The sequence below is a fragment of the Nanorana parkeri genome, unplaced genomic scaffold, assembly GCF_000935625.1.
Source record: "Nanorana parkeri isolate BGI_ZX_2015 unplaced genomic scaffold, ASM93562v1 scaffold89, whole genome shotgun sequence".
In the NCBI taxonomy this organism is placed as follows: Eukaryota; Metazoa; Chordata; class Amphibia; order Anura; family Dicroglossidae; genus Nanorana; species Nanorana parkeri.
The window spans coordinates 526,916-552,318 of NW_017306357.1; the positions used below are offsets into that span (position 1 = coordinate 526,916).

General features: G+C 39.6%; 1 protein-coding gene across 7 annotated transcripts in view; it reads left to right on the forward strand.

Moving 5' to 3' along the window:
* Positions 1 to 25,403, forward strand: part of ELAVL4 (ELAV like RNA binding protein 4) — a 110,408-nt gene that overhangs the window by 77,604 nt on the left and 7,401 nt on the right. For 5 of the 7 annotated variants that reach the window (XM_018552492.1, XM_018552491.1, XM_018552490.1 and 2 more), the window contains exons 3-6: positions 1,578 to 1,664; positions 16,397 to 16,500; positions 21,405 to 21,558; positions 22,986 to 23,211. In XM_018552492.1, the coding sequence (XP_018407994.1) occupies positions 1,578 to 1,664; positions 16,397 to 16,500; positions 21,405 to 21,558; positions 22,986 to 23,211 (571 nt within the window). The remainder of the gene's footprint in view (positions 1 to 1,577; positions 1,665 to 16,396; positions 16,501 to 21,404; positions 21,559 to 22,985; positions 23,212 to 25,403) is intronic. The other 2 variants (XM_018552496.1, XM_018552493.1) reach the window with 1 other exon arrangement.

The window sequence follows — 25,403 nt, forward strand, 5'->3', positions numbered from 1 at the left end:
TATATATATATATATACATATAGAAAATTATATTTAAAAAAAAGATATAGAGCATTATTTAAGCATTAACACACATAGATAACTAGTGGTAGTTAGTTGCATTTATCTGGCCTTGTTTTGTTATGTTGAAGACATTTTGTAGCTTATCCAAGCCACTTCTTTAGTCCTAATGAGTGTTAAGAGTATCATTAGAACTAAAGAAGTAGCTTGGAGAAGCTACATAATGTCGCCAACATTACAGCACAAATCCAGTTGAATGTGACTACTTACTACTAGCTGTACTATGACCTGGATAAAATAGAAACTTCACAGACACACGTAGTTAACATTATTTACATCAATCTTTAACATTTTATATTACACAGAAAATTGTAAAGACTATACATACCCTTTATTAGTATTAATATTTGCTTGGTTTTTTTTTTTCATTTACTAATTTTTTAACATGTATTGGACAGAAAAATGTAAATGGAAAAAGTTTTGCTATTCCAACTAGGTGATATCATATAAATCATGCAACCTTCCACACAACATAGCATACCGTGCTGTTAGACCAGCCAGTACAGAAAAAAAGTATCAGTGAAAATGATATTAAAATTCTAGCAACCACGGTAAAAGTGTTCTGTTGATTGGTAGTTTATTTATAGCAAGGCTAGGATGAAATGAGATCTTTTATGCCAGTAATTTCATGCCTTCATTCCTGACAGGTGAGAGGATCTTATTTTAAAGAATTCTGCATGTCGGCAAGGATTAGAGCCTTTGCTGTTAAAGCCCAACTCCAACCAAAACATGTTTTTTAGTTTTGAGATAGAATAGAGAAAGATTAAAACATCTCCCAGGTTCTATTGCAGTCTGAGACCTCATTGTGAAGGTTTCTCCTTTAATTTCTCTCCTGTGGGCCACCGGACAGGAAGGGATGGGGAAGTGTCACCAACAGGGACACACACAACACTTAAAACCAACCAACCAACCAAAGGTCAAACTTTTTAACACTCCTATCCAAAACTAACAAAAAGCTGTTTGCCTGCAGATGAGCTTTACAGCACACCTGTACGGAAAGACCACAGCTGCCTCCAAACCATGAACCTCCCTTACTTCTCTGTAGAGTAGGACCCTACTGCCTGCAGCTGTGTTCACTGTTTGTGCCCTATTGACAAGCCCAGCACTTCCTGGTTTGGCCAACATGCCCGCTCACCTACCCCCCCAATTGCCAGGACTGGAAACTGCCACTCCATGGGAGGGCAGGATGAAAGAGTATTAGAAATAAGTCAGCAATAGTCAATGTTTGCACAGAATTTAGCATGGGCATTGGTGTCTCCCCTGTACTTTTAGAACCAGAGCAAATTCCCATTTACTCCCTGCATTATAATAGCTGTTTTGTTAATAAACATATATTGCATACCATTAGGATTACACACCTCTGCAACATACTGTATGGCTTTTATTCTCAGATTGTGCATCTTTTGGCTGTAAGATATTTGCGCTCAGCTTTTCAAAATGTTCATATGTGAAATGTGATTGACATACAGAAACTATAACTATTATTGGGCCCTATTCACTAAGGATTTTTGCCATAGGCACACAATTGGAGGAACACTTCAAGAATTTTGCCACTGGCACAAAATGGAAACCCCTTACTGAAGAGGGCCCTATCTTTGGGAAAGGTCAGTAGTGTTTGTTACTGCTTTTTAGTATAATAAAGCTCAATGTTAGCGGTTTCTGAAGTTTTTCAGGTGGTGCATGTTCCCAGGGCTTAAAGAACACCTGTAGTCATGGGGAAAGCTATGTGGTGGAAGGGATATGAGTAGGCAACGTAGGTCAATACCATGTTTTTGTGTATGTTTAAAATGTGAGTGTTTTAGGGTATTTTATTAATAATAACAGTTGAGCATCGCCATTGTTGCATTTGACGTGCTGTGACGAATTTTAGTTGAGTTCTTACAGTAATGGCCTAAGATAGGGAAAGATCTTGTTTAACTTCCACATTTTCCTCTTGCACAACATTATGTTTACTGTTAAATCATACTATGCTTTAAATAGTTTAAAGTAGACTTTAAACCGACTGGTTGCGTGCAGCCCTGCAAGAATGGGTCCAGTTAGGACCCAGCACCCCTATGCCTGAAGATACATCCATGTACAAAGTGTTCTGGTGTCTGTGCACCCTCAATCACTGACCTTAATTAGATTTTTACTTAAGGTTACTGCTGCTAATAGCAAGTTTATATGTGGCAACTATCTCTCTGATAAACCTCTCCAATTGGTGCTCTTTCTGGCCAACTGGCATTGGCCAGTTACATGACCAGGGAGGTTTTGCATAGAACTTCTTACCACTAATGGCTTCGTAAAGTCGGTGATTGGAGGTGAAAAGGCAGCAGAGCTCTTTCAACATCCTTGTTTGTTTAGATATTCCTCTCCAACTCAGATTACTTAAAAAGAACCTGTGTTTCTTTCAGTCAAAGTAATATTTATTAATGAAAGACATAAAGAAAACAAACAGAACAAGATAAAACCGATACAGTTCAGGGACTTCAAATCATGTGGGACGTCATACAGCACATCGGGTAGAGACATTAGATTAGCAAATGACATCCCCAGATGAACGTTCCCATATACAAGTCACACTTTCGGGCCGAAGAAATGAAACCAGGCTTAGCTATAAACCTGGTGAAGTAAAGTAGAACCTGTGCTACTTTTAAAATTTAAAGCAACAGTGCTGACTAAAGCTGGCCAAACACTGTTCTATTTTTTTAGTTCAACCGGCGGGCGGAAAGAAAAAAATATAGCAGATTCCGCCTTCAATGCTTACGAGCGTTGATCAAGGAATCTCCCGTTGTCTTCATTGTATTCTGACAGCGGCTGCCGGACGCTGTCAGGATACCTGAATAGAGCTGGTGGCTCATTGGCTGCCCAATCTGTTCATAAGAAGGTTTTCCAACAGGCTCCTTTGATCAGCTGATCAAGAAATGCTGGCCAAAAGGGTGCCGCCAGGGGCACCCACTGACATTTGCACAGTGTATGGCCATCTTAATAGCAGACATTACAAGATTTATTACCCTTGAAAGCTTTTTTCTGCACTTCTCTTTGCTTCAGCTTCACTCTGCTATGGTGGCCTTACTTTCTTGGCTGAGTTCTGTCATCCAGTGCCATTCCAGTGTCTAATGAGACTGCCTCAGTGGTCGGTAAAGGCACATTTCCTGGACAGATGGATGGCAGCTGGTGAAACTTAGCCATCAAGTCAAGAAAAAGTCAGACCCTGCTAGCAAAGTGAAACTAAATTAGTGAAGGGCACAGAAAAGGGTTTTCTGACTTATTAAGGCAATAGCGTGCATCTTGTAATGTCTGCTGTTGGGCTGCTGTCAGATGGGCGATTTACCACTGGCTACAAATTGCCGGTGTCATGCTTGCTAAAGAGGTATCCAGATGCAGCAAGATGTCACTCTTTTGCTGGCCCGAACACTGCTGAATCTCGATTGCTAGCAATGGGAGCGTCATCTTGCTGCATCAGCTACACAGGTATCGATGCCATAGGAAGAAACAGGCAGCTTCTTAGCGATCCTGCCAGAGGCAATTTCCTCAGATCACCAGCGGCAGGATCGCTGATGACTGAGTCGCCCGTTTGACTTTAGTCTAAGGCAGGATGTTTTACTTTTAAAGGTTCCATTTTATGCTGGCAATAAAAAATATTCTGGTGATAGTACTGCTGACACACCACAAAAGAGAAACAGCTGTTTTATATGTATTAGTATTTATAAGGACATATTGTATATATAAAACCATATGGGAGAAAACAATAGCTTTTTGAAAAACAATTGCTTGTAGTCTGTCCTGAAAACGATTGTTGTACCCCACACTCATGACATAGGGAGAATGATTCACATTGGTTTACTGTAGCCCTTATTAGCCCAGCATGGAGAAAGCACACTGCAATTTTCAACGTGCAGAATGCTAAGTCTCCGTCTGCCTTTAGAAAAGACAAGATTTTTTTTTTTTAAAGAGGCGTTTTCCTTTAATTGTCGGAGGCTGATGCTTCAACACAAGAGCATAGTTCAAGACAGGATAGAACAGATGATTAGAAGATATCCTGTGCAGATGTCCTTGATTGGTTTAACTATCTGCCTGTTCACTTGTCTGTTAGGTCCTCTTCCTGCCTGTGCTAGATAACCGCATTTTACAATTACACTTACTGCAACAGGAAATAATTAATAACAGACTTCAGGCTGAGACTCCGAATAAGTGCAATATAACAAAAAAAAGCTGTAAAAAAACATAAAACAGCCTCCAAAAGATAAGACAGCCTCCATAATTTCAAATTAAACCCCCAAAATATTTGCTAGGCTACTATGAATGGGTGATAAACAAACAAAAAAATATATAAAGCTTTTTCCTAAGATGTCCACGTAGACAGATAGACAAGATCCCTTTACCAGTTTGGGTAAATTAAAAAGGACTGTCAGCTAGGCTGTAAAATCATTTCATCTGTGATGTTTTTGTGTACAGTATATTCATATTCTGTTTGAATGATTGCAAAATATTATCTCCTGCACCCCTTCAGATATGAGAATACATCTGATAATAAGTCCAAGCTACATTAGCCTAAAGCTGGACATACACTAGATTTCTTGCATTCAGCCTGTAGGCTGAAGGAACAAAATGTAGCAGATTCCTCTATCCACACTAAACAGTGCGGATGGATAAATCTCCCCTGCTGGGCTACCAAGCAGTCAGTTTTTGGCCAGGCCTCTTTGACAAAAGTTGTTTCAGTAATCCATTGTTAGAATTTTAACCAATTTCCCTGAATATGGCCAAAATCAGGGTATGACCAGCTTAAGGTTAATTTTTACAGGAGATCAGATTCTGATCGGACAGAAGAGGAAGCATTGATAAATAGAAATATTTAATTTAAAGTAGTAACATTGGAAATCCCAGTATATACCCTTTTACTGCATTTGTGAAACACATATCGATAAACTGTTTTACCTGTCAAAGGATTGGTAATTTTGTTTTGCCAGTCTTGTGTTTCAGACACCCATACCTAACAGCACAAATAAGTTCTGAACTCCCATAAAGACTACATTACTATATAGCAATATAGCCTGGTCCAGGACCAACCAGCATCTTTGATTGGACAATATATGACATCCTTGTGCTCTACCCTCATGTAAGCATGCTCACATGATAGACTGACAACAATGTGCAAGGAAATCCTTGCTGCTGTGAGTGCTGACCCTCCTGCCAGTGCTTCTATGGAGAGTATTATGGGAGGCAGGGGTCTAGATAGACTCAGGGATAACAAAAGTCATATGTAATAATGCATTTAATCATTTTTTATCAATGTATCACTTCATTGTTTTTTTGTGCTATCTGCTTCGATTTCAAACGGTTCAAACCGTGATTTGTCATAATTGTGATGATTATGGCTTACAGCTCATGAAAACCCCAAGAACCCCAAATCCACAATCTCAAAAAAGTAGAATATTACATGCAATCAATAAAACAAGGATTGTACATAGAACAATATCGAACCTCTGAAAAGTACAAGCATGCATATGTACTCAGTACTTGGTTTGGGCCCCTTTTGCAGCAATTACTGCAATTACTTTTGAACGATATTCTAATTATTTGAGTTTCACCTGTATATCTTACAAATATTCCTTTGGCCAATTAAATAAACAGCCAGTGGCATGGTCTCTAGACTATAGGGAATGCCTCCCTAGAATATGAGGACAATGCACTGTAGAAATCAGAGTTAGCTCACAGCCATGCTCTGAGTGTCACCTTCCCTACTAAATATTTCCCATTAAAAAAAAAATGTTTTATCTGGGGTTTTACTTCAAAGCTTTTCAAATCACTGGCACGGAAGCGGTGCCTGCAGCCAGTAATTGTACGATATAGAATGAGAGCTAGCAAGGGTCTCTAGGTAGTGTGATTCTGAGATCCTCTGAACACGACAAGCTCTGAGACAAGAAAAGCTCCTAGCTAGGCTTGTAACTGATATCTTATTTAATGACCTTTTCATTAGATGGTGCATAAAACACATATTCTTACATTCTCAATGCATTCTTCAATAACATAACATGACATTTATTGACCACAACATATTTATTTGGAGCACATTTTCCTTCCCAAACCATAAATAACCAGGAAACAGAATTAATCTGACCTGTGAACATCTACATCCTTATGGGAACGCTGTTCCTTCCAATAATTAATCACTGCATCTCCGTTGTTGCTAGCTTTCCCTACAGCATAGTAGTTACTGTGTTGACTTCAGAGAGATCCTGAATGGACAATGGAGCAAAGATATTTCAAGACATAACATAAAGAAATGCTTTAAGAGTATATTAGCTTGACAATAGCCAGGAATGTCTGTATGATGTTAACTTTATTCTCATGTTTGTCTGTAATATATAGCTATCAAGGCTAGTCCGCTGTGTGATATCAATGCCCTGAAAATACTGTATACTGGAAGTATAGTACCTGATAAGGAAGGATACTACTCTCCTATTAAATATCACAGGAGGTGGAAACTCTCTCCCATAAAACCTTAATAGTGGGATCCCCATTGGATCCCACTAGGTTACCGCAGGCCACTTGGGGGCAGGGAGCCCATTAATATTGCTGTAATGTCCTACTTCCACTTTTTCTTACAGTGATATTTTGAATAAATGTGTGCAAGAGAGATGGGCATTGATGGTAACCCATTCAGGGGTCAGCTGATATTGTACTAAATCATTTGTAAAATGTTTGTACCTTGTGCTTTAATTTGATCCAAATTGGTTTTATTTTCCAAATGATCTACCTTTTATTTCCCACCCACATACCTGGCTTTCCTTTACGTCGTACACAGCTGCTTTGTACTATGGACTTTTCGCCCATACATGACATGAATGCATCCACATTTAGTGATGTCTCGCATAGGCAGAAGTACAAAGCAGCCAAGCACACTGTATAGTAAAGGTGGGTCTATGTGTGGAAGGATGAATGGTCGACACTTTGCAAAGTAAAGCAGACTTGCATACAATTAACAAACAGTGTGTGCACATTTCTCAAGTGATTTGGCACAATACCATGTAACCACAAAAAATTTACTGTACGGTTTTGTCCGTTTATAAATACCCTTTGCAGTTCAGTGTGGGGCAGACAGAAGAGGAGGAGCCTGTTATATGGCATATGCATGTGGAAGGCACTTAGAGTAGGATTGAAAATGCAGGAGCATGTGTGGGCAGGAGCTGGAGTTAGAGTATATTAGGATGGATAATGCCATAAAGATGTGGGAAGACAATGGATCCTTAATATACAAGTGTATGTAACACTGTTTGAGGAAAGTAAAGGACAAAGGGGATCTGTGTGGTATAAACGGACATTATATCAACAATATTAAGCTAAGAGAGATTAGTGGTAGAGATGGTGGAATTTGGTATGAGTATGGGGGTGGGTGGGGGCAACAGTAAGTGTCTAACCTAGGGCACCGAAGTTATTAGAAATATCTTGATCCCGTGCCAGTGGTTGATGTACTAGTAGCCCATAGCCCTTGCACTGTGTTATTAAATAAATCCCATGTTTTAGAAGGCTTCTTCTTCATCTTTGTCCTGCGGTCCCCAGGGATGAGACAAATGCATCTTACAGCTAGATTAGGATACTAATTGAAGTGTGCACAAGTCACATTTGCTTGTATTTGCTTTTATCGGTGTGATGAGCTGAGCTCTCGGAGCTGCCAGCCTGCTGGTGACATTGTGCAAGGACTGTGTGTTATCAGCAGAAAACATGGGAGCAGCAGAATGGCTTGGAGTCTGCTGTCTCTGCACTAGAGTGTGGTTATTTTTACCTTTTGATCCCTGTGGATTGCATTATTTTAACCTTAGAATTACACTGCTGACTCTTCTCTATACACATCTGCTGCTGCCTCCTCCTGCATCACATACAGTTTGAATTATTCATGAGAGCAGCTTCCATTTGTGCAGCACAAATCCAGTAATGGCCACTGAGCAATATACATTGCATGCTTACAGTACTGTGTACAACATACAGCTGACAAGCAGTACATAGCTGACACCAGACCCAGACAGCTGATGGGTCCAATATTCTGTTAAAGTATATATAACCCCAATCACTAAAATTTCATACAAGCTTTAACGTGTTAATGTAATTTCAAAAGACACTTTCAATGTTTTTAAACAGGCAGCTTTCATTAAAATAATACCTGGGGATCCTGGCGTGGAGAACCTTACTCAGGCACTTCCTGTCATAAGGTGACAATGTTTTTTCCACCCATTTTCCACCAATGTTTTGCTCCTGTGTTGTCACTTTGTCACGTAGACTTTTGATGGAGACTACATATGACTGGTTTGACCCACCTTACAAAGGCATAATCCACCGTGGTCACTGTCAGAAAACCAGCCCTATGAAATGCCATTCAGCCATAGCTGGAGTGTATGTATACTAGAAGTGGCTGCACATAAACATATTAGCATTCACAGGATAAATGCACTTTGTGCAAAGTGTAAAATAGCTCCTAGCCATCTAACATTTATAATAACAGACCTCAGATCTTGCTGTGCAGGCCCAGGGTATGTGCAATACTACAGAATTTCTGTACAGATTTCCAGCTATTGGCAGGCTGGAGGGTGTAAACCCGTCTAAATCAGAGATCTGTAAATATATTGAGTTATTTGCTGAGCAGTGTGAGGGAGGTTTTTTGCCATGAAAAAGTGTATGTCCTGTCTTGAAATTGTCTCTGGTGGCTAAGTCATTGGGCGGTCTAGTGTTCAGTATATGTGGGAGTGATATTCAGTGGTCAGAAGGTCTTGAGAAAGATGGACTGAGATCCAACAAAATGTTGACAATAAAATGCTGAAGCTTTGACTTATCTCCACTGCAAGACCCGTGACTGCCTCGATATCTACTTTGGATTTCAGTAGTCAGAAGGTATAGATATATATGTATGTAGAGTGTAAAAGATTTGCATTATGCCCATGCCCCCTGAAGACATCTTGGGCACGCTGTAGTGTTCAGTGTCTGTAAAAAATGTTAGAATTGTATTATGACCATGGCCCTTGGTCAGGTCATGTTGATAGGTACACTACTTTGTTCTTATACCGTATATTATAATTGTATTATGGTCATATACAGTGCTCATGCTATGTTGAGAGGCATATGTATGTAAGAATTATATTATGATCATGGGCAACAGTCAGCTCATGTTGAGAGGTGTAGTTCTCTGTGTCTTTATGCTGTATATTATAATTGTAATATGACTATGGTCAGTGGTTAGGCCATATGGAGAGGTATAGTTCTCTGTTTCTTTATACTGTAGAATAGAATTGTTTTATGATCATGGTTAGTGGTCAGGTAGTGATTAGAGGTGTAGTCCTTAATGTCTTTGTACTGTATGTTAGAGTGTGTTATGATCATTGTCAGTGGTCAGGTCACGTGGAGAGGTGCAGTGCTTTGTGTCTTTGTATAACAATCATGTCCAGTTGCAGTATTACTATGTCCAGTGTTGTGTTGATAGGTGTAACCATGCAAGACTGTGTAGTATAATACATTTTATCATAGTCATCATAATAGTTATCATCGGCATGGTAAGTTTGATATCGAGTCTGAATGGAGTGAGCTAGTTGTTCAGTGTGTTTAAAATAAGTTTGTTTTTATGAACAGCGGATACTAATATATTAGTATACAGTCTATCTAAAAATTCAAATAGGGTATCTCTTTTTGATAGAACATACAGTTTTAAAGAAGAACTCTGTGCATATAAAACTCTTGCTGTGGGACTACCCCTGTACTGCAAGGGTCAGTCTAAGGACCCGTGATGTCATTTTTCCCATTCAATTGCACTGGACGTGATAATGCCCAGAGACATTCCATATCTGGAGACGAGGGGGACAGAGGTAAGTAGTAACCACCTCAGTAACCAGACTGAGGATCGGTTGAGTATATCTTTTTTATTTGATATCCTAGACCAAAATGAGGTCTTAACCCTTGCAGTGTGGGGTAGCTCATCTGCAAGGGTTAATGTTTAATATGCCTAGAGTTCTTCTTTAACTACTTTTACAGTTAACTTCATTCTGGATCAACTATCCATGATATGGCCTATAAAGCACTTTATAGTTTAAAAAAATACATTGCTGATTTCTTCTTCTTCTTCCTGTCCTAATTACACCTGCTACTTCTATTATTTTTCAATTAATTTGTTTTTCTTACTTTATTTTTCTTGTATTGTGAGGGATGTAGCTGCACATAGCAGTCAACAACAATAAGTGCAATTTCAATTAGTCATATGTAAAAGAATATTGTAATTGTAAATGTAATTCTGACTGTCACAAGATTTTCTTATTTATGGAAATTACATGTATTTTTAGCTGGCATCATTCCCCATGCTTGTTGCTATTCTCCAAATTTGAATTTATGTGCACTATTCTAAAACAATTATTATTTGTGTTTACATATGACATTTATAAATAGTGTGCAGGCTTTGTGGGAGTTTACTTAAAGTAGAGCTGCCTGCAATTTAAAAATATGTGCTGCTGCTCTTCAATTATGAGTGCATCTGCACTTACAATTATCTCTTCGTCCCCCTGCAAACGCCCACAAAATATCTGTTGATCCTGCCTGTAAAATCCACCTACGGCAGCTTTCAACAATGCTGCACTGCTCCTGAATTCAGAGCAGAGTTGCCACTCTTATGTAGGCTGTGCCTTCTTGCACTGCGGTGGGATGAAAAAATGTTTCAGGAGGCGTGACTATCAGCATTGGCACTGTTGATTCACATGCCTGTAGCTTGTCACACCTCGCCACACCTAGTCCTTCCCACTGCTTTTTGGGTTGATAGCACTGACTCTGTTGCTAAATCCCTCCCACTGTAACCTGCAGTGTCTGGGCGGGGAAACAGGTGAGACACAAATGAAGGAGAGTTTGGCTTAGTCAGGAACAGTAAAGGCATTTTTTGTTTTATTCTATGACTCTTATGCATCACATAGTAACTGGATTTGGTATTTATTTAGACCAGGGGTGCTCATTAGGTCGATCACAAACTACCAGTCGTTCGCGAAACTAATGCTGGTAGATCATGTGTCTACGCTGCAGACGGGGAGGGGCATCCTTCCCTTCCTGCAGCGTCCAACACAATTGGATGCACTAGCACAGCGGAAGGACAGGACAGCGTATGTGAAGAGCTGGGGAGCTATGCCCCGTACTTTTCCTTTCATGCCTAGCACTCCATACAAATGCCACTGCTCTCATGCTGAATTTCCACCATCCCACATTAAAAAGAGGAAGTCCCTTTCCGCTTCACATAGTTTTAGAAGTACGGTGGAAACAGCAAAAAAGAGAATTGCAGCCCTGGTACATCCCCATAAGGGAAGCTCTGAAGACAGAGGCTCTTCTCAAAGCCAGCACCAGAGAAGCAACCACTGTGGAAACAATTTGAGTCCTACACTGTCCCCAGCTTCACATTGTTGATGTCCAAAGAGACCGCACAGTGCTGGCTCCATTCCACCGATACGCTGCCATCAGCCCACCAACATCGTACGGTTTGATTATTTGCAAATAATGTCATAGGAAGCAAATAAACACATGCCACAACCATAAGAAAGGACAAATAAAATATATATCCCCATATCAATAAGTTGTAGAGAGGTTTCATAAGTTTCTGCTCTAGTAATACACAATTTAGGAGAAATATCCTTAAAATAACAAATCTTAAAGTCAGCTGGGGGAAAAATCAAAATAACATAATATGATCTAGAGCAGGGGTGCCCATTAGGTCGATTACAACCTACCAGTCATTTGCCAAGTTAAAGCTGGTAGATTAGTATTGCAAGTTGGCTCGCTGTCCCGAGCTCCCTCCTGTGGTGCTAGTGCTGCCAAATGTATTGGACACTGAAGATGCCCCATCTGCAGCATCTGACATATTCAGCCGCACTAGCACCACAGGAGGACAGAAAAGCGTGCATGAAGAGCCAGAAGCAGGTAAAAAAACTGTGAAGATTTGAGATGCCTCTGAAAGGAGAGACACCAAGGGAAGAGGGAGGAGAGACAGCAAGGGAAGAGGGAGGAGAGACAGCCAGGGGAGAGAGCGAGGAGAGACAGCCAGGGGAGAGAGCGAGGAGAGACAGCCAGGGGAGAGAGCGAGGAGAGACAGCCAGGGGAGAGAGCGAGGAGAGACAGCCAGGGAAGAGAGCGAGGAGAGACAGCCAGGGGAGAGAGCGAGGAGAGACAGCCAGGGGAGAGAGCGAGGAGAGACAGCCAGGGGAGAGAGCAAGGAGAGACAGCCAGGGGAGAGAGGGAGAAGAGACAGCCAGGGGAGAGAGCGAGGAGAGACAGCCAGGGGAGAGAGCGAGGAGAGACAGCCAGGGAAGAGAGCAAGAAGAGACAGCCAGGGCAGAGAATGAGGAGAGACAGCCAGGGGAGAGAATGAGGAGAGATAGACAGGGGAGAGAGCGAGGAGAGACAGCCAGGGGAGAGAGCGAGGAGAGACAGCCAGGGGAGAGAGCGAGGAGAGACAGCCAGGGGAGAGAGAGAGAAGAGACAGCCAGGGCAGAGAATGAGGAGAGACAGCCAGGGGAGAGAATGAGGAGAGACAGCAAGAACAGGCAGCAAGGAGAGAGAGCAAGAAGAAACAGCCAGGAGAAAGAGCATAGAGACAGCCAGTAGAAAAAGCGAGGAGAGACAGCCAGATCTCATTGAGCTCATCATTTGAAAAGTGGATCTTAACGCAAAGAATTGTGGGCACCCCTGATTTAGACTGCCATTTAGGAACCTTTAGCTGTACTTTAAACCTGAACTTTAGGCAAACAACTAAATACACAGTTAGTATGCATATGTGTGAACTTTATTAAATCCTAAAGGATTTTTAATTCTGTCCAGCCGGTATTTTAGACTTATCTGCAGGCTGTCAAACCAAAAATATGCATGTTACCTGTTTTGAAGATATCTGCTCTCAGGCTGTCATCTATTTAACTCCATAACTACTCTGACATAAAGTAATGACACGCATAACAAGCGTGCTTTTTCCAGGTCAGTGACTCACTTTATAGTGAAGCAAGGGCAGGGTACAGCTCTGGAGCTTATACCTTTAAAATTAAGTTTGCAATGACAACCGCTATATTTATATCCTAAGAGGATCCTTTTAAGTAACACATCCTGGTCTATAATCTGTACAGCCTTTGACTAGACAGTTAAAGAGCAGTAGCATGCTGATAAGGTAATCACTCTGCTCTTTCTCTCTCTTTTAGGTATGTTCACAGGTTTAGTCTGACAGGACTATGACATAATTCTAAAATAGAATTGTTATGGGGCCTTTGGCTTTCTGATTTTAATTTCCCTCTTCTATGACCTCAACATTTAAAAATTATAAATCTGCAGCACACTAATTTGTTTTAGAATTTCTAATAGAAGTGCATAGAATATATAAATAATATATACAAATGTAATAGCCGTATAAAAATTGTGACAAAGCAATATGTAGCTAGTCAGTTTTGAGTCCCCCTGGCTCAGTTGCTCTACTGCATCTATGGAGGGCACCATGTTTGTCACATTTAAAGGAGGGGCAATTAAGGCCCTGGGTTCCCACAAAGGAACTATCCCTTGAAATGAAGGTCAACTCAAAGCTATAGTTTCTTCGGGCAACCCAAAACACACTTGCAATTTAATTGTTATTGGCCAATTTCACCCTGGAGTGTGTGTATGTGCTTGTGTGGCTGTTAGACCGTAAGTCAGGCACCGATCTGAATGATTCTTTGTACTTTGTAAGTACTGCATAGTAAATCAATAAATAATACATCTGTACGCTGTGATAGTTGAAGAGAGGAAGATCTGGAGCAGAAGAACGCTGAACCTTATAGTCATGTTGGGTTTCTGTTCACGAATGGTGTAGATGAGAAGAGCAGCTGTACAATGCTATGAAGCTAATAACTGTGTCCATAAACAAGGAAGTCATATTGTGAAACTTAAAATGGTTAATTTATTTAATTTTAACACATAATTGCAATTTGATGCATAAATAAGTATTTTTTTCTACAGACAGCGGATCTTTAATTTACAGCTCACTATGCTGTGAATACTCTATATAGCTTCTCTTGCTTTGCTAGTTGCAATGAAGTCAAGTGCAGCCCCAATGTTCTATTTTATTTATTGCTTACGGAAGAACGCTTTGAAGAGACATTGTTAATTTACTTATGATGGGCTCACCTCACCTTATCTGTTCTCCCTTGCAGCTCCTTCATAGTCGGCACTGAAATAGACAGTGATTCAGGGGAGCAATGCCATCACTTACTCTGTCATGTCACAGTGCTTGAGCTTAGTGATTGGCAGATAAGCCCTGGCACAGTCACAGGAAAGCATGTCACTTTCTCTACCGTACCCAGAAGAGTTGGGTATGTTTGCCAGCTGCAGAGGAGTAAGAAGCTGTGAGGGGGAGTAGATAAGGTTAGCAAAGGGGGTCAGGGGTTGCTGGGATCAATTTACTCAAGGCAAATAGACAGTCACTTTGCAGTGGAATGTTCCCTTTAACTTAGTGAGTTAAAGGTATGCTGACCACCATTGTCCAATCATGTGCAAGCAAAAATATTGTTTTCTCATTTGCCTTGCATGCGATTGGGTATTCTTTGCTTAGTGAATTTTTACCCAAATGCAGTCAAAACTTTGCTGCGTTTTGGACAGAGCGGGAAGTGTTAGAGTCTTTGTCAGGATTTTATTGCTGTGTCCCTGTTGGGGTGATATCTCCTTTCTTCCTGTCATGGCAGGAAAAGATAAGATATATCTCCGACAGGGACATGGACAAATCAATCCATTTTTCTTGCATGGTTGCCACAGGGACAGGAAGTGAGGAGTAATCTCGAAGACAGAAATTAAATCATGACATGGATTGCAATTCTTCCCCATTAAAAAATGGACATCATATCATGTTGCACCATACTCAACTAAGGCTGCATCCTCTATTAATATTGAGGCTGCAGCGCTCTTTCTGCCCAATACTTTTGACAAGCAGTGTTTAGAATTCCTGCTGCCATGCATTAAAGTCAGGTTTTTTTAAAACTTGAAGCCAGCAGCTCAGTAAAAAGCTTCCAGTTTATGCCTATTGGTCTCACTGCCCGCACCATCGGACTGCGCTGCACTGAACAAGGAAGCTTGCTGAAAGATCTTTGCAAGGAGCTGCTAGTTTCATGTTTTAAAAATCCAACAGGGTTGCTTTTATACATGTGCAAGCCCACAGATCCATTCAGCTGAGGCACTGCAGCAATAATACATGAGAACCATACTTGGGTAGACAGTATTCCAATTTATTCTTTAATGGGATACGTGGACATGAAGCTAGTTGTAAGTTTCCACTACATCAGAATTTTGCTCAAAAGACAAAGCTCTGTGCACATACCTATATGTCTTCTTTTCCATAAACTTACCTGTACTATAGGTTTGACCCTTTGCACATTACACAAACTACTTCATTAAGATTTCCATTATCAGGTGTTCTGTCTGAACCACCGTTTTATGGATTTGCACATACATCCTGAAACTAGTCTGTATGGATAGTATGACAATCTACTGAGCCGATGGTATCCACAGGCAGGATCCAACTCTTCAGAGTAGAATCCAGTGTAGTTTATTCAGGCTTGACAATACAGAGGATGTGATCCCTTGTCATTCTCAGAGGTGGAAAGACATCTTTATCTAAAGCCTTGTACAGAATGAACACAACCCTCTTAAAACAGTGAGGGGGAAGTGAAAAGAGACCGGGAAGGAGAGGCTGGGAGTTTCTAACTAAAAGACTGTTCAAATGAACACTAAACTTGAGGGAGGTTGAATGGAAGATACCAATGTATACATAAATGAAGCTGTAGTAGCACTAATCTACCACTAGTTGTCAGGAACATACCATAACATGATCATAAGCAATGAAATACATAACAGTGTAATAAAAATAACAGAAAACAATACTGGCTGTGGCAATACTGGCTGTGGCAATACAGGCGAAAGCTTTAGGCCCTGTTCTCTCTTATGCATCATAACACATGCATTTTGATCAATTTACACACATTTTACCTGTCATCCCATTGTTTGTAATGTGTCTGGTTCACATATATGCATTGCAGAGCATCATGGGAAATAGTTCAGAAACAGTTTTTGTTGCATCAATTGGAACAATTCATGTATTTTCATGTACTACAAATGCATGGTTACTGAGATCCGCCCCCCGCAACAGACCACGTGCTCTTGAGCCAGCTACAGTTGTAAATGACAGGCTGTGAAGCTAGCCTTAGTGTGGTTGTTTAGATCCTTATGAAAGTTTCTTGACCCTCAGATCAGCTATGACCTTAGGAAAGATCGTTTTATGTAAATTGTGCATTTATTGAAAAAACGATTGGTTCCCAATTTATCTACTTCTTTTTCCATCTAGGGCAGAGCCTAGGATATGGATTTGTTAATTACATTGATCCAAAGGATGCAGAAAAAGCCATTAACACTTTAAATGGACTCAGACTACAAACCAAAACCATCAAGGTGAGCATGTTTATCTGGTCATTGTTTTTCATTAAATATTATAATAGATGGTAAAGTTTAATGGTGCATTTTAAAGAAAACAAGTTGGTGTATGACATATTTGACTTGCATTGAACTACGAAGCATGTGACCTGGGATCTTTGTAAAGGACCTCATTCATAAATTAGAATATTTCATACCAAAATGTTCTGCTTAGTTGTATAGTGAGATGTTTGTTGACATGTTCAGAATCTCACTCAGCGTGTTCCTCGACATTACATTAGTGCTAGGGGGCCAATTTAAAGTAATTCTAAACTCAGGAATTAAATCTTAAAAATACATTCACTATTAACTATTTAACTACTTATTTGTGTATCACTCGGCTGTAGATCCTCAAATCATCTCTGAATTGGTGCGGACACTGTCCTTCCTTCTGGAGGGTGGCTACTTTTGTTCCCCATGGTCCCTGTGTGTGTTGTAAAGTATCAACCGATCTAAGCTCGCTCTTGTGGTGGACTACAATCTCATGTTCAGTTTACAGATTTGTATTGAGATTGTAGTCCATCACAGGAGTGAGCTCGGAGCAGTGGCTATTTTACAACACTACAAAAGTAGCCACCCTCCAGAAGGAAGGACAGTGTCAGCACCAATTCAGAGATGATTTGAGAATCTACAGCTGAGTGATGTACAAATGAGCTAAATTTTTGTTAAAAGTCAAGGTACTTGAATGCATTTTTAAGATATAACTCCTGAGTTTAGTGTCACTGTAGGTGTTAGGTTAAGGTCCGCTTCCACGTCAAAGTTTACTGGTTATAGGTATGTTTTAATGTCAAATAAGAGCTTAAAGCTAATGTTTTAAGAGTTAATTTTAAGTGTTAAGTTAAAGGCCAGAGTGTGGGTAAGTGTTAGGGTTAATTTAAGATTAAAGTGTATGTAAAGCTGAAACTATTTTTGGTTTTCGATAGAATGTGGGAAGTTCCTAATGACCATTGGTACAGAAAATGATGAAAAATGCAAACTATTGGATTTTTCAGGAACAAGAGGTGAGGGAAAACCTACCAAGTAAACTGGTGACTGCTGTCACAAGGGGGGTGATCCCCCAGCTTTGGAGGGACCTCTTACTTCCTGTTTGGAACAGAAAGTTAAGGAAAATCTTTCCAATTGTATACAGAAAAAAACAGTGCGAGGTCTTTGCTATTCCCTACTCTATTAAAAAAAAATCTGGCTTTACATACACTTTAAGTTTATAGGGGCAGGTTGTTGTGCAGGTTAAGGGTTAATTGAATAGAATAGGTTGAGTATAAGGGTTCAGATGAAGGTAGAGTTAAGTGTTAGGCTCATGTTAAGAGATACATAGAGATCTTTGGCATTTGGAAAGCTTTTTTATTAAAAGCCCCTCTTTGAGAGCTACCAGCTCCAGAAGCCAACATTGCGTGCAAAAACAGGCCTTTAATGGAATGATACCATCCAGATATTACTGGAATATACGTCTAAATGTGCAGTCAACCTAAAGACGATCCAGAGGAAGTCAAGAAAACCTTACAGTGCATGATCCAATTTCCAGCATGGAAAACAAATGCCACAATTAAATCCAAATCTAATAGGATGACTCACTGGATTAACATTCTGAAATATATTTCTTGCCATAATATATGTTATAATTTGATTTAGAATGTTTTGATTTTGGCTCATAGACTAAAGCTTGATAGTCTCAGGTTTGGGGTAGCTGCTTAGACTACCACACAGAGCACAACTGTGAGTCCAAAATCCAGGGAGTGGCCACCCAGTGAGATAACTGTAGGATGAAAAAGAATGTGGTCACTGTCTTCAGAGAAAAAAGAACAGCATAGCTTGGGGAAACTGAAAAAAACAATGAGCTGCTACACAATAAAGGAAAGGCTTCATAGGTAGGAAAAGATATACATTCCAAGCATAATTGCTTGAAAATACATATCTATTTGTTTTTGACTAGAGTTCATTTTTAATATGCTAAAGTGTCATAAAACTGTTACAATTTGTGTTGAAATTATGCAAAAAATTCCGTAAAAAATTGCACCAAATTTGGTCTTCTGTACTTACAATGCAAATCCGCCTCTTGGGGAGAAGAAATGGGATTGAAAGCGCATTCAAAAAAATTTACTTCTCATTAGCTAAACATTTCCACGGCATGGAAGAATTATTTAGGCTAACAAAATAGCTTATACACATTAATTTAACCCCGTCAGCGCCTGCAGCTTTTCTTGCCATCCAGCATTGCTGTAAATCCTGCAGACTGGCAGCTGAGGTTGCAAAGCGTTGTTTGACCTACAAATGACATTTGAAATACATGTTTCTAGGACTGAGTCTTACAAGCAATATTTGCAGTTACTAGGAGCATTGAACTAGAAGACCCACATTCAGCCAATCACGCAAAACTGCACGTTTGTCTTTCTTTATCCATTCTGCTGAATCTCACATTAGTCACATTTTCTGTGTTGAGTCAACAGCTATTTTTAAAATGCGGATCAGATAAAGAAGGAAAGCGATCGTTTTGCAGTTGGGGGTGGATTAGATGTGTTTTAGGGGACTCTCTTGCACATCAGGAATGCTACAAAGGAACATAGCTGAGCTTTTATTAGATATGTGTAGTAATTTATTGCACAGAAAGAGAATTAAATAACAATGATAATCTAGCTCTTTAGATGAATGATTTAGTTACAGCACGCAGTCCAGGAATAGAGGATCTGCAGCCATTAAAGTAGATGTTTACCTCTGTAATATTTTTGTTGTATGTCCTTTATTTTCCCCTTTATATTTAATTATGTGCCTGTTCACAAATCTTCACTTTGCTGTGTACTTCTGGCCTAGTCTTTGTTTTCAAATTTGTGTTTTCTATGGCTGATCGGCCATACAAAAACTAAATGGTGTACCACACTACTAAGTGTGCAGACTAGGACCAACCGCAAATTTTAAAACTAGAAAAAGAAGGATAGGTGCCTTCCAAAAAAAAAACACGACTATATCATGATAAGAAAACCATTTATCAGTCCTTTTAAAGTCCTGAACAAATAAATTAGTCTTAGTTTTTTTGTGTTTATTTATTATTACATAAGGCCACCTTGCTTCCCCCTAAAACATCTGCTACACCATAGTTTAAACATTTTTTACTATGCATTCCTTTTTACCTCAGTTTTTTGGCCAGTCCTCTGACATCCTGGGGTCCTACTTCTCCTCTGGTGGTGTTGGTTGGAGGTCCTCGATGATGCAGAAAGCAGCACTGATATCATTATGTCAGCACCGTTCTCTGTGCTATTATGCTTTGAGCCCTGTGATAGGATGATGCTCCCCTAGGGTGTGTGTCCATGATGCTTTGAGCTCTAGTGGATAATAGAGGAAGCGGAGGGCAGATCTGGAGTCTGGAGAGGGTGCGTAATACTTTACAAACTTATTTATGTAGCACAGGAGTGGGGCCAAAAAAAAATGAAAAAAGCCAGTCCGTATGATGACTAAATTAGGGAAAGGTATTACCTAAGTTTATGTCATGTAAAATATACAATAGAAGGGTGACCATCTCTTTAAGTAAATTCTTTCATTGTTGAGCTGCAGAGGTGAACATAGAGGTGCCCATGCATAAGATCATTTTGAGCCAGCCTGGGCCTTTCATGGCCTAATGTATTATCAATCAGTACATGTATGGGGGAAAGCCAACTTAATCATTCCTAATTATTCTTAACTTGGATATCAAAGAGGCAGATGGAAACCATTCATATTTGCTTTTGTGTGCATTCATTGTACAACCAACAAATCCTCTTTTTTTATTGCCATGTTTAGGATAACAGTAACAGATCAGAGGTCAATAGACTCCATAATCCTAATGGTGGGCAGTTTGCGACAGCTTCTCTATTTTCGTTTCACAAATTGAATAAAATTAAAGAATGGAAGCTCATTGGTCACCATAAGCAACTTATGTTTATTGCAGTTTGTTTAAACTTTCCTTAAATGTACATGTGTCATTGGTCTTTTGGCTTTCATGTCAAGTTCTTAGAAGAGACAGCATCCATTTATGACACTATAATTAATTATGACCTCTACTAAACATTGTTTGTATCTATATGTAGCCATATAAATAAGCCCCATTTAATTCCAGAAAAGCTTATTGCTTGGGCCCCCATGACTCAACTTTAAGGCACATGTTCACAAAAATTAGGACCCTTCTGTGTAGCCAGTCCTCTATCTCAGTGACACTAACAGGTCTATTCACAAAAGGGTGAAGAGTTTGGAGGAGGCATGAGAAGTGATCAATCTAGGAAAAATAGCCGATTTGGAAAAATTCTCCAATTCAGCTCACTTTCCAGTTCAGCTATGTAGATTGTTCACTTCTCCAAACTATTCACCCTTTTGTGAATAGACCCCAATAACTCTGCTGCCATTAACCTATATGAGATTTCTTCCCTGTATTGTATGTCTCAGTCATGATGAAATGGAAGGGCAGACCCACATAGTATGGCTGCCTTAAGGGAAACCTATAGGAAGGGTAATGATTAAACTTAAGGCACATTAAACACATAAAAGCAATGCAATGGTTAAGCATACCATTCAGATGAAAATTAAATACTTTTTTTGTTCTTTTTCCAAATGGCCATGTGACTACTCTGTCATCTCTTTTCCCCCAACTCTGAGGGCACATATAACATTTATTGTTCATAAATGGAAACAATAATTGCAAACTTACACTTTAAGGCTGCTTAACCAAGCTTTAGAAAATGAGAGAAACATGTGGGTTATATATGAACATTATACTGTATATAAACATTAAAACAGCTCTGCTATTAAAAACATTGTTTACTGTTAAGACCAATTCTTTTTTAATTTATTTTCTACTTCCATAGTAGACTGTGCATTTGAGTAAACACCTGATAACAAATGCTGCTTTTCTTCTTGGCCAGGTTTCCTATGCCCGTCCCAGTTCTGCATCAATCCGTGATGCTAACTTGTATGTTAGCGGCCTTCCAAAAACGATGACGCAGAAAGAGCTGGAACAGTTATTTTCACAGTATGGACGCATCATCACCTCAAGAATTTTAGTTGATCAAGTTACAGGTACGTTCCATAAATGTCGTAGTACTCCCACTCTTACCTCTGGCTATTGGTGGAAGTCCAAACAAGGGATTCCCTCTTGGTTATGCATCAAATGCATGGCTCCATCATGGCTCCATCAAGTCAAGGCTCCATCAAGTCTCCATCAAGTCTGCACATTAGTGTACTGGAAAAATAATAAACTAGCTTGGGCCGTTGGGGAAGAGATCTTCAATGGCAGGGGAAAAAAAGCCGTTTCAACTCCCAGTTCAGGTCATTTGCATGCAAACATCCCAGTCTGAAAAGATGGGCTAATAGCAAAAATTTTAAAGTAGAATTTGACCTTGTACTCTCTTTATATGCATCCATACAAATACATAATGGTGACTAATAGTTTTTAAAGTGAATTTGTGTTTTGCCCATAAGGGGAAAAAAAGGAACAGATTTAATGTAATGTCCCCCTCTCAAGCAGCACATACTTACCTTTCTTTTTGCTCCATTTTGATCACAGGAAAAGTAATTCATGTAATCCATGAGTCCCTTTAGTTATAGCTTACACTGAGCAATGGATTCTCTCCATGTGAAAGTGCTGGTGTTTGGTGATTAACCCAGCGCTGCCACATGGAGTAAGTCATGCTTCTCTATATTTGTAAGTACCAGGTATGTTCTTTGCTACCAATGCCTGAATGGATGGGGAAAGTTAAATATGTGTAGCTGGGGATGGCAGGTAGGTAGTTAAATCAAACAGGTTTAAAATGTAGCTTTGTTCTATATCTTTCTGGGCTGAGCTTTTTATTGGACTGTTTCCTCACATCTTAATAAGTCAACATTAACATAAAAATACCCACATTTTTTTAAATCAAGCTGTTTTGTTTTAATTTCCAAACCTCAAAGAGTTCCACAAAAGATGGTCAATCTTTTAAAGGAACATACAAAGTTTTTGTTTTAATGCGTACAATTGTATTAACTGGTCTTTACGTCACTTTTTCATTACTTGTTCTTCAAAATCTGCCCTTTAGAAATAAATATTAAATTTATGCTCCATTAGCCATCAAGGTGTTTACTGAAGAGTTTACTAGTAGTTTTTGTTTGCCCTAACGTAAGCTCCTTTAATATACTGCCCCCACCACATATTGGTACCAGGCCTTTTAGGTTCCTAGTTCTTCTGAGGGAGCTTACCTTATAGCCCCAGTAATATACTGGACACATACTAGAGGATGCAAACTATTTTTTAAGGCAGAATGATCTTCAGTTAGCTAAGGATAGCAATTAATTATACAAACATGAGATCTCTGCAGATGTTCGCAGCTGAACATAAGCAATCCAGATTTCACTCCCAGTCCATCCAGCCTACCTTATAGCAGTCGACGTATATTTCACAGTAATATATTTAAACATAGAAAACATATATTTAGCTTTTTACCAACAAATTCATAATGTCTTCATTACAGGTGTGTCTCGGGGAGTCGGATTCATCCGCTTTGACAAAAGAATAGAGGCAGAGGAAGCCATAAAGGGCCTGAACGGACAAAAGCCAAGTGGAGCAAGTGAACCAATAACTGTGAAATTTGCCAACAATCCTAGTCAGAAAACTAGCCAAGCATTGCTCTCCCAGCTCTATCAGTCCCCCAACAGACGCTATCCCGGTCCTCTTCACCACCAGGCACAGAGGTTCAGGTAATTATAAAAGTATTTTAAGGGATCGTGTCAAAGTGTAGCATCAAGTCATATATGTACATTGCAAGCCTTCTTCTCAGAAATATGCTTTAACTACATAAATAATTTGGCTAACAAATACGAAATTCAAAACAGACAGACAATTGAATCCCTAGGCTATCAATGCACGGGTATGTACAGTACGTGTGACCTATATGAGACAAAAAATAACCCAAGACTGACTACTTTTACCATTCACTGAAAACTGCACTGAATGGCACCTCTAGTCAGTGCTGGTCAACTGTGTTTGCTGAGACTGTTGTATGCAGTCTCATGGGTGATAGACAATCTACATAGCCATGTCTTTTTAGGCATTATTGTCAAAATTGCAGGTATTTTTGGGTGATTTTCTTTGGAATGATATTAAAAATATATAGAGGTACTGGTGTTACTGATGTGTGGGTGGAAGGTATTTCTTCTAATCTAATTAGTAGAAATAGGTCTGGAGCTGCCATACACACTATGACAACATAAGGAGGTTGGGGACATCCATACATTCTTCAGGTATATTGTGACTTTTCATCACTCCTGGTATTAGTGACTCAGAATTCAACCAGTGGAAAGGAACATGGTTCTAAAATTGCATTTCACTGTGGGCACACCGCAGTGACCTCATAATTTGCCTGCCAAAAAAGTTATGTTCTTGCCCTGACATAAAATCACAAAGACGAATTTGTCTGATTTTCAAAATCTTTTGGCAAACGGTTTTACATATAGGCTTCAGATCATACCTACCTTTAATCTTGCCTAGAGATTAGATTGTTTGAGCAACAAGGTATGATACTGCTGTTCTTTTCATTTTGAAACTACAACATTTTTTGGCCGGGTCATTTTTTTAACCTCAAACCTGCAGAACGTTGTCACTGTACTAAAATATATATTTTAGTCAAGCTTTAGCAATCTCTTATGCCATGAACAGATTTGCATCAATTTGTCAGGTTAGCTCCTTATGTTTATAACTCTCAGTATAAATTTTGAATTTTTGCCACACACGCACACCCAAACAATCTTATCCAAGGCCATCGCATCTTTATTGTATTGGGCAGAAAATTTGTCCTGTCCTTGTTTGCCTTTAAATTTGCCATGTACAATAAGAAAATCTCTGCTTGTGCGCAGCGGGGGCTGGCAAGACATGCAGCAGCAGAACAAGGCTTTGTTTATGCTGATATCTGTATCTTCAGACATTGATTTGTTGGCTAGCTGGCTTATCTTTATGGTAAGAGATTGCTTACTGTACAGCTGGCTAGAAAATATGTAAATGGAGGCGGCGATGTCTGGGTTTGCACAGCATATACAATAGAAAAGTAATACTTATGCGATTCGGGTGATGGAAAAGCCAATTTCTTCTCTGGAGTTAATAGACTGATCTAGCAGCAGTGCAAGAGTTAATGCTGACGATGCCAGATAGGCCAGTAGCTCATTTTTTCAGTGTAAAGGGGGTAATATGGTGTAAGCGAGGATGTCTCCTCGTCTCTGTGTAAGATAGATTGATTATTCACTCAAAACTGCTCAAAGGCCTATTTTATTCAAGGCTGAGAACTAATCTTTTGCCAAGTTTCAGAAGGTATTGATCAGCTTCCTTCCAATATGCTCCCATGGTGCTTCACAGGGCTGCTAGGCAGCGCTTGGAAGCTGAAATCCTTTACGAGCTATCATTTTTTAATATCTGAGCATGCACTGGCTAGGAAAAAAAAGATTAATTATTGCTCGCCTTCTTCTAAATGCATAACTATTTTTGGTGACATCCCGCCTCCTACCCCCACTAACAAATCCCTCTTCAGACCTTCCAAAAATGTAACATCTTCTAGGCTGATTCTGTTCCGAAAACCAGAGCAGACTTCTACTGCCTAAACCATCTCAATTCTGACAGGTGAGGTCCCAGGCGGATGAAGCATTATTTGCTGTCGATCAGGGAGCATTCCAAGCATTACATGGAATTAACATTTTGCAGCTTACATGAAGAGAAAGACAAGCTGAACGGGTGTCAGTCTTTGCTCTCCCTTTACATTTTAAATGGGTTCTGAGGTTTCATTAAAAAACAATTCCAGTCCAATAGAAAATCAAGATATTGTTGTATGAAGAGCTACAGAAATCATATATACCCAATAAAAACGTTATTCTACTTTAACTGCAATAGGAGACAATATCAAATA